Raw genomic sequence first — 10,648 nt, 5'->3', positions numbered from 1 at the left:
TTTTATGGGGACAATTTTTTTATATTCATTAACAAATAAAAAAAAATCTAGTAGGGACAATTGCCCTCCACGGCAAGTAAGGTGTATCCGTTAGTGATCATTGAAACATTTAATATTTGTATTAAATACACATAATTTGTCATGTTGGAAATCCACTCTTGTTAGCTTCTTTGTAAAACACTTTAGCATGAAATTACTTATTTTGTGTCCGAGTAAGTTTATGTTCTAAAGAGCACATCTTTTGATGTTTTTTGGTAACTCCAAGGAACTTGAACTTTATTTATTTTTCATAAAATTCGACAGATCCTAACAAAGTGTCTTATAAGATAGTTTTTATAAAACAAATCTCAAACACAACATTAAAATGAAGTCTTAAATACATTCACTAATGTTGTATCAAATCATTAGATACATCTGCTTTCAGTTGGAGCTTCATACGCAAAGTATGATTTATAGTTTAATATCAAATAAGTCACAATTTTTAACCTTTATACTTATTTGTTTCTAATCAAAATAAGTAAGAATATTGATTCACCTTAAAACACACATGTATTGTGATTGAATAATTTTTTTATTAATTATTTGAGTTAAGATGCATAAATATAATTATATAATGATATGTAAATAAAATATTTGATATTTTAAATTAATTTTTATTATATTTATTATATATTTTATCATATATTTATTATTTTATAAAAAATAAAATAAAAGTATGATTAAAACAGAAAACATATCCAATCCAAACCACAAATTAGACTAGATAGAATCAAATCGGATTAAAATTTTGAACAAAATCAATCAAATGATAAATTAAAAAATAATTAAATTAGATGATTTTTCCTTCAAAATTTATACAATCTAACCTGGGAACATTCTAATGGGTTTCGATGTGCGCTCACTAGGGGTGGGAATAGGCCAGACCAGACTTTAAAAGGTCTGAGCCTAGCTTATGATTAATTTTTGAGGTCTGAGCCTGACCTATAGCTTATCAAAGGCTTTTATTTTGGCTCGGCCTGACCTTCTTAAAAGTCTAGCCTAGCCTGGTAGCCTATTTATAAGTCTATCTAAAAATCTTCTTCACATTAAATCTTTAATATTCCTAGTTGTTTTTTACCAAAAAAAAATAACACACCTTCTATAATAGACTAAACAAGGCCTTAATATATAATTTGCTTTAATTTTTAATCTAACGTTAATTTAATTGGTAGTCCTAAAAATATATTAATAATATAAACAGAAATCACCAAATGATATAAAATAATCTAAAACAAAAGAAAACCTCAAACTTGAGGTAGTATCATTCAAGTCTATCAAACCAACATATTAATTATTACAACCACAAAATAAAGTCTACATCTCCATTCTATTTGAACAGAGCTCGTACATAAAATATCTACTAATAAAATTAATAGTAACGTCATTTCATCATTAGCTCTTCCATATTGACCATAAGATAGGATATGATTTTTGTATAGGAAGTAATAAGATATGATTTTTGTATAGGAACGTAATAGGATGTGATTTTTATTTGCTCTAGAACATAGGAACGTATAATAAAAGAAAAGAATAAGGAAACCTAATAGGAATAGAAAAAGGAACTGTTAACAGAAATGAGAAAACTAATAAAAATAATGAGAAATATAAAGAAACACATGTGTCACACCTTGTAATTAAAATTTTACTTAATTATAGAAATGAAATATGCTAGTTTTTTTAAAAAATAATATTAATTGTACCAAAAAATAATATATATATATATATATATATATATATATATATATATATATATATATATATATATATAGGGCGACCTATCAAACTTATAAGACTTTTTAATAAGCCTAAACTTGACCTATTTAATTTAATAGACTTTTAAAAAAGTTTGAGTCTAACTTTTTAATTAAATAGGTTAGGTCAGGTCGGACTTTATGTAGATAAGATCATAGGCCCATGTAGGCTGGCCTAACCTATTCCTATCCCTAGTGCTCACATTGCATCTCCTTGGCGGAGGAGTGAGGGTTAGCGAGGGAGGGGTATATTGGGAAACAAGAAACAAAGTGAACAATTAAAATCTCAGCCCTTTATATTAAAAATAATTTATTTATCCAATGGTATATAACTGCTTTCCCATAGTGCAGTGAAGTCTCCCACCCTAACCTCCTAAGTCAAAAGCGTTGTGTTGTTAGCATAACATAACTCATTGGTTGTGTCACACTAACACATACACACTCGGATGATGTTTGTGTTGGGTGTTTCTTCCTCCGCCGCAGCCGCTCCTGCTGCTGCCACCTCCTCCACTCACCACCTTCTCAGTGGAACCCTTCACTCTCCTTCTTCCCTCTCAACTTCCCATCTATTTCCCACAACTTCGGTATTCTTTTTTTTTTTTCACTCTCTTACTGCTATTTTTATTTATTTATATGCTTTTATATCTGATTTTGATGGTATTGATTTTCAAATGGGTATGCTCAGGTGCGTTCATCTTCACTGCACTTCAGGTGCGTTCCAATCAAAGCCATGGCTGAAGTTGATACTATAGCAGTGTCAAAAACTGCTTCTTCTTCTGCTCCGGGTACTTTTCTTTTGTGTAATATATATATATATATATATATATATATATATATATCAACACCATATCTATGGCCTCAAATGGGGTGGATTAAATTACTGTCTTTGTTATTCTAATCTCAAAGGGTGGCTATATTTCTCTACGAATGTTGTTGTTGTTTTTTTTTCTGGCTTGACCTTCTGCTATTAATCCCTCTCTGATTTCTGCATAGTTTTTAGCATCTTGCCCCTTTTCTTTTCAATTCGAATATAAGTTGTTCACTATTCCCTGCAGTTGAATAAAGAATAATTGATTCTATGTGGCTCTCTTGTGCTGATGATTGATTTCTAAGACTCCCTTTGCTGTAGTGCTTATAGGCTATAAGCACTTCAACATATTAAAGCCAGATTGCTTGATTGTACTTAGTGCCGTCATTTCGCTATTGACTGGCTCAAAGAAGTTATTCAGTTCTTTACCTGTTAGTTTTCTCCCTTTTGCTATGACCCAAGGGATGATGAGACAGAAGGATGTGAATTTCCAATTCCGATATTCTCTCTTAATCATACAACCCTCAGTATGACTGATATGCAACTATATATTTTTATCTAATATACCAAAGCACCAAACTATGTTCATATTTAGTGTTAAGAGTTGATTGGTAATGCATTAGCGAGAATTTGTTTTTCAAGTTTTGTTTGTCTATTCAAATTTGAATGACCAGAGCTATGCTGAAATGTCTTCTAATATGGAATATTGAGGTGTCAAATATAGCGATGCACATGCTGTACCCTTTGATGATGTTTTCTATGTTTTAGAATGTAAGACTAACTGTTTCTCGCATATTGTGTACTTTGCTGTGAAACAGGCAGCAAGCAAGCCTTGATATCATTGTCAGACAAGAAGGATCTTGCATTTGTTGGGAATGGGCTCCAGGAATTAGGGTAAGTTATTACAATCAATGTGTGCCTTTTTTTAACTTGTTAGAGTAATATTGTTTCTCATATTTCTGCTTTATTTTATAAAAAAATATTTGTTCATACTTGTTTTTATGATGTGGTTTATGGCATTTCTAGCAGCTTCAGTTGCTATAGTGAATTAATGACAGTAACTCTATTAAATTGTAGATATACTATTGTTTCAACTGGAGGAACAGCTTCTGCATTGGAGAGTGCTGGAGTAGCTGTTACTAAAGTTGAAAAGCTCACTAAGTTCCCTGAAATGGTGTGTTGGAACTTCTGATGATATGCCTATGAATTTATTATGGGTTTAGGCCCTATAAATAAAATGAATTAAGTTTCTCCCATATGTTAAAATCAACTTATGCACTTTAACTCTTATAGAAGCTCTCACATCTAACTTCTCCAAAAGCTAATGTGCATAAATTGATTTTAACTTGTTGGAGAAGTTTAGTCAATTTTACATCCTTACTCTTGTCTCCTAAAAGTGTTTATGGAGAAGTTTATTTAGACACAGCCTTAATCATGTTTTAATTGCTTTCTTATGCTGCTTAGCGTTTTTGTTGGATTATAAGACTTTGGTTTTCGATTGATATTTTCCAACTGAACTAGCTGTTATTGTGTTTCTTTGGTCGTAACTTTAATGGTTTCCATTTGAATGTTGGCAGCCACATCTGTACTTAAGTCCAAAAGTTTTACTGTATTAACATCATGACATCTCATCTCTTGGTTGCTTATATATCTAACTTTAAGCAAACATTTCAAATATGGAATATTTAGGTGTCAAAGTTGCGAACTTTAGAGTTTAGATTGATGGCTAGTTTGCTTGCTTTGGTAATCTTTTGACACCCTTTTAAAAGAATGAATATATCATCATTATAGGGATAGTAAGGTGTGCGTCTTGAGGTGAAGCCTAGGTGCAAATCCAAACTTATTGACTTTGTGGCCAAATGTTCATTAATTCCTTTGAAGTTTGCTTAAACTTTTACAAGCTAATAACTAGAATGTTTTGGCCTTTTTCACAGCTTGATGGTCGTGTCAAAACTTTGCACCCTAACATACATGGGGGTATCCTTGCCCGAAGGGACCAAAAACATCACATTGACGCCCTCAGTGCTCATGGGATTGGTAAGTTATGTTATTAGCTGTTATTTCAAGTACGTAGTGCTCGAAATTCGTTTTGTTGAATTAGAGTTGTGTTCATTCAGTTTGGGAGAATGTATTTTTTTTGCTTTTGCTTAAAGCTTTCCTTTTCAGGTACTTTTGATGTTGTGGTAGTGAACCTGTACCCATTTTACGATAAAGTCACATCAGCTGGAGGCGTTGAATTTGAGGATGGAATTGAAAATATTGACATCGGTGGTCCCGCCATGATTAGAGCTGCTGCAAAGGTTGGTTTATTTGACTAAAAATGGAAATTCCCTAACGTTAAATAAATTTGAAATGATGACAAAAACTTCCCCCCTCCCAATCGTCATTACTTAAAAAGTTTTGTAAAATGGCTCAGAAAATAATCTTTTGGCCAAATACCACCAAGGGCCTAAACTACTGTGGAAAGTAACAGGACCTTTGTTCATTGCATACCTTCTTTGAGCTAACTATAAGGTGATAAATTCTTATTTGAGTAGAACCACAAGGATGTTTTGGTAGTGGTTGATACAGAAGACTACCCTGCCCTTCTGGAATTTCTTAAAAGAAACCAGGATGATCAAAAGTTCAGGCTAAAGCTCGCATGGAAAGCTTTTCAACATGTTGCTTCCTATGATTCTGCAGTATCTGAGTGGTTGTGGAAGCAGAGTGTGGGAGGTACTTTTGTTTCTAGTTAGTGAGGATTATTAATTTACTCTCAATGTGAGATGGAAATGTCAATTACTTGAAAATGCAAATAATTTATGAATATAATCCTAGAATGGTAAAGCTTAATCAACAGCCAGCAGATTAATTGGTGTAGTAATTTTCATATATTTTCTAATTTTGAAGTTTGTGAAATCAGTGAACAAAATTGAAATCATATATTTAATTCTAAATTAACGGAGCAGAATATGTATTTAGTCTAAATATTTCAAGTGATATTATTAATTTTTATGTGCTCCATAGATTTACTTGTTAGCATTTTGGTAACAGATAAATTCCCACCTAGCTTGACAGTGCCTCTTTCACTCAAAAGTTCTCTCCGTTATGGTGAAAATCCTCATCAAAAAGCTGCATTCTATATTGACAAAAGCATTTCTGAGGTTAATGCTGGTGGAATTGCTACAGCCATCCAACACCATGGAAAGGTGGGGAATCAGCGACTAATTTCTTGTTAAATGATCTATAATTACTGGTAGGTTTGAAGAGAGAGAGGAGGGATCCACTTACTCCAAGAGCAAGTTTGAAGATTTACTCCTTATCTTGTCCATTCGTTTATTTAAAATCTAACGGTATAGATTAATTTAAGACATTGTATCATGTGACTCATTTTCTCCCTTCCTCGTTGTTTCACGTTCATATCGAATGCCTTCTGCAGAAAGGAAAAAAAAGATAGGGAACCATATTTCCCTTTACCCTTTTGTTTCCTTTCCATATGCCATTTCAGAAAGAAGTGAAGTTGAACATATAAGTGGATCCCTCCTCAGTCCACACACACACAAATACATGCATGCATACATAAATACATGCATACATACACACACACACACACATACATGTTAAAAGCGATTATATTATGTATGGGGATAAGAGCCTTTAACTGAAAAATTGTACAATTTCTTTTAGTCTTGATGTAAGTTAATGTCCCTTACATAACATCCTTAACATTGTCATGCAGGAGATGTCATATAATAACTACTTGGATGCTGATGCTGCTTGGAACTGTGTATGCGAGTTTAGGAACCCCACGTGTGTAGTGGTGAAGCATACTAATCCATGTGGGGTAGCATCGCGTGATGATATTCTTGAAGCCTACAGACTAGCTGTTAAAGCTGATCCCGTGAGTGCATTTGGTGGAATTGTAGCTTTCAATGTGGAAATTGACGAGGTAAATGTTCTATTTGAATTTTAGTCTGTTAGGAATCTGGGGAACATGTGCAATCGAGCTAGCAATTTGATTTGGGCATACAAATGTCAAAATAGTCAACTCCACCTAGTTGGATAGTGCTTGATTGTTACTGTTGTTTTTGCATTGTTGTCTAAATTCAAATATATTTTTTCTTCTTTTCAAGTGATGCAGGGTGACCTAGTCCATGGTTTCACATTTTAAGCCAGGACTAGGGTCTTGTTTGTCTTTTTTATGTAGATACAGGCACTTTCCCTACTTACCTTTTAAGATCCCATCTTGGCAATGAGGAGGAACAGTGATATAAAATTAATGCTTTTTAATATTTAGGCACTTGCTAAAGAAATTCGAGAATTTAGAAGCCCCACAGATGGGGAGACAAGGATGTTTTATGAAATAGTGGTTGCGCCCAGCTATACAGAGAAGGGACTTGAGATTCTCTGTGGAAAGTCTAAGACTCTAAGGATTCTTGAAGCGAAAAAGAATGAAGCTGGAAAGCTTTCACTCAGACAAGTTGGTGGAGGATGGTTAGCTCAGGATTCAGATGACTTAACCCCACATGACATCAAGTTCAACGTAGTCTCTGAGAAGGCTCCACAGGATGATGAGCTTCGTGATGCAGAGTTTGCATGGTTGTGTGTGAAGCATGTCAAAAGCAATGCTATTGTGATAGCTAAGGTTGTCATCTCTCATATCATGAAACTTTTCTATGCCTCAATGAAAAAGGTTTAAAAATCTGATCCCTTTTTTTTTCAGAACAATTGCATGTTAGGTATGGGAAGTGGGCAACCAAACCGTGTCGAGAGTTTGAGAATAGCAATGAGGAAAGCTGGAGATGATGTTAAAGGAGCAGCCTTGGTCAGTGATGCCTTCTTCCCATTTGGTAAGTGTTAATGTCATATAAAATATATACAAGACAGAAATTCATTGTGTTTGCTGTGTTATAAAGAGGACATATAGTGGTGGATGGATTAGTTATTCCTTTTAATGTATACATCAGACAATTGCTGAAACATTGTTAGTCACCAATTCTAAATTCTACACCGGGAGAAATAAGGGGGGCATGGGGGAGGAAGCAAGGAAAGAATATTCATTAGTGGGCCTAAAAGACTAGCAGATCCTTATCATAACTAAATATTCAGCCGGCAGTGTGTAAATGGAGATATTTCTAGCAGGTAGAAAGCAGAATGTTTATATAGGGAGGGTGTAGTGTGCTGTGAGAAGTTGTGGAGAGGGGAAGAGAATTTCAGGGTAAAGATGGTGCCCTTTGGCCAGGGTGGAGATTGTTTATTGCAGTCCCTTAGTATCTTTCTTTCTTTTCATCTTTATGTTACTGAATGTGTATGCTAGAGGATTTTCCTGGTGTAAGGATATAAACATTTTCAGTTCCTATCAAACCATCTGGAAATAATGATAAATTGTTAAATAATCTATAATGGAAGCAAATTAGAAAGATAATGGATAAAGAGATAGATTGCCTTTTCTTTTTGTTTATTTTTTTAACAAGGATATATCTTAATTTGTTAACAGCTTGGAAAGATGCTGTGGAAGAAGCATGTGAAAGCGGAATTGGTGTTATTGCAGAACCAGGTGGGAGTATCAGAGACCAGGATGCCATAGACTGTTGTAACAAGTATGGTGTTTCACTGCTCTTTACCAATGTCAGGCACTTTAGGCACTGACTTAATTTTTGCTTTGGAATAACTTCCTGCCTCCATTATCCAAGCGGTGTTGCTGGAACTTGTGCTTCCAATAGGTAGCACTGAAACCTGTTTTTGAAGTCAAGTGACTGTATGAGTAAGGATTGTTCTATCCAATTTATATAGAAAAATAAATTGATGTTCTCCTACTTTCTAATGTCTTATGTACATTAGAATAATGTGATGGAATCATCTTTTGCAATGAACAGAATCAAATTAGACATTCTTGCTGCAACTATTCAATTATGTTCAGTTGAAAGGAAAAAACATGTAGGATTTTGAATGTGAGAAAGTCTACGGTTAGATTCTCTTTTGATAAGTTTCTCTATAAGTACTTATAAGAGAAGAAAACAAGAAAAAAAAATAAAATAAGCTTCTTCCATAAGCTAAAATTAGCTTATGCATGTTTCTCAACTTTATTTTCTTCACCTGCAAGTATTTATGGAAGAACTTATCCAAATAGGGCCTTAATGGCGAAGGTAAAAGTTCAGACTTGAAAACCATTAAGTATGAGAACTTGCCTTATTGTGTTATTATTGTGGATGCATTGGAAAATTTGAAGCTTTTGCGGATTCATTTGGCAAAAACAAAAAACTTTTTACATCATTAAACCAGATGTTATTTTTGGGTGATCTATGACCGTCGTGACACCCTCTATCTCATACATATATGTATTAATAATAAAAGGAATAAAAATTCAAATATTAATTAAGAGTATTTAAAACATTTTTTTAAATACAAGCCTTTCAAAAGGGTAAAAGGCTCACATTCACCTTTCTAACATCATAATAAAATTTGTCTAAATAAATAATAAATTCATTTTGACTCAAAACAAGGTAGTTCAAAACTTCATACAATTAATATAAAACTTATATCCTAATGTCACATCCTATCAGAGCATTGTGTTCCTGTGTCCTCTAGCATGAGGTTCTTCATAGTCATTCATCTATTCATCTGCTCCCACGAACATTAGATTCGAGATCATCACAGGATCCAAACACAAATAACACACTGAGAGTAAATTATCACATTCCTAACTAATGAAGAGTAACGATAAAACATGTAGGTATAAATATCATAAAAATAAAATAAAACTTACTTAAACATAACTTACATCATTTCACCACTTTGTCATCCAACATCACATCATCACACAATACATTTCATTCATTTTGACAACATTCACGTACTCAAGGATCAAAACACAATGTCATCAAGTCAATCAATATCAATCAATACACAAGCGTTATGCAACATATACACTAAGACTAAATCCTATATGTAATGTGGTACCATGTCAGTAAAAAATCACATCGGGCGCCTAGGAGTACATGACAAGATAAATCACACACTAGTAAGTCAGGTCACTCTCACTAGGTAAGATCATAGGGAGACTAGTCAGGGTCACAATGTTTTGCGAGAATGCTCCAACCACGTGGGATCGACACAGGCTTAAAGGAGCACTCAAACCGGGTGACCCCCATGGCCTACACTCCGAAGAGTCCGTCATGGCCTCTCCCTCCTAATTTAGGTCCAACCCAGAAAATATTTTAGCACACAAACTCTATCTATGAATTGTACGAAACACACGACTCCTCAATTGTTCTCAAAATAGTTTTAACTCGTCGCCCTTTAAGGATCTTAGCATTAACTCGTCGTCCTTAAAGGGTCTTAGCATTAACTCGTCGTTTTAAAAGGGACTTAGCATTAACTCGTTGCCCTTAAAGGGACTTAGCATTAACTCATCGTCCTTAAAGTGTCTTATAGTCTTGTGATTGTACAATTCATAGTTCATAATTCAATGCACATAACATCTCAATCACGTGCATACTCAGTTTATCACATACATTCGATCTCAATCACAATGGTATAATATCAATTTAACACGTTATCACACTTCATGAATCATATACACTTTATCTATGAACTATGCAATACACACAACTACTCAATTGTTTTCAAAATCATTTTAACTCGTTGGGTTCCCACAGTGGATCCCAAGGATCTTACAATTGTGTGATTGCACAATTCATAGCTCACAACTCAATACACACATCTCATCTCAATACACATGTATTTCATCATTCATCACATGTTCAATTTATCACATACTCACAAGTTGAATCATCATTTCATAATCTCAACATAACAATTTATACAAAAGATTTATCACAACATGGGGAGTAAAACTCCTCAAATAGTTTCTCACAATTATATCAAAATCAATTAATCAAAATCATGGGTCAAAATACAAAAACATCAAGATCACTCTATTTTATCAATCAATTTGCATCAAGACATCAATAATGTATTTATAATAATAAAGGAAAAATTACAATTTAATAAACATTTCAAAATAAACCCAATTTAATTTTCTATGTATCCCTACACATGTTTATTCTAA

General features: G+C 33.6%; 1 protein-coding gene across 1 annotated transcript; it reads left to right on the top strand.

Annotated features, from left to right (window-relative positions):
* The first annotated feature begins 2,118 nt into the window (after nucleotides 1-2,118).
* Nucleotides 2,119-8,467, top strand: LOC100780260 (bifunctional purine biosynthesis protein PurH). The gene is made up of 12 exons (XM_003522844.5): nucleotides 2,119-2,374; nucleotides 2,476-2,575; nucleotides 3,417-3,492; nucleotides 3,676-3,772; nucleotides 4,533-4,635; nucleotides 4,765-4,898; nucleotides 5,136-5,313; nucleotides 5,632-5,786; nucleotides 6,317-6,526; nucleotides 6,875-7,222; nucleotides 7,301-7,427; nucleotides 8,075-8,467. Exons 1-12 carry the CDS (start codon nucleotides 2,237-2,239, stop codon nucleotides 8,224-8,226), a joined length of 1,818 nt encoding a protein of 605 aa, XP_003522892.1. The 5' UTR covers nucleotides 2,119-2,236; the 3' UTR covers nucleotides 8,227-8,467.
* The last annotated feature ends 2,181 nt before the right edge of the window (nucleotides 8,468-10,648 follow it).

Source organism: Glycine max, chromosome 4 (genome assembly GCF_000004515.6).
Source record: "Glycine max cultivar Williams 82 chromosome 4, Glycine_max_v4.0, whole genome shotgun sequence".
NCBI lineage: Eukaryota > Viridiplantae > Streptophyta > Magnoliopsida > Fabales > Fabaceae > Glycine > Glycine max.
This window is presented reverse-complemented; position numbering and strand designations above follow the sequence as displayed.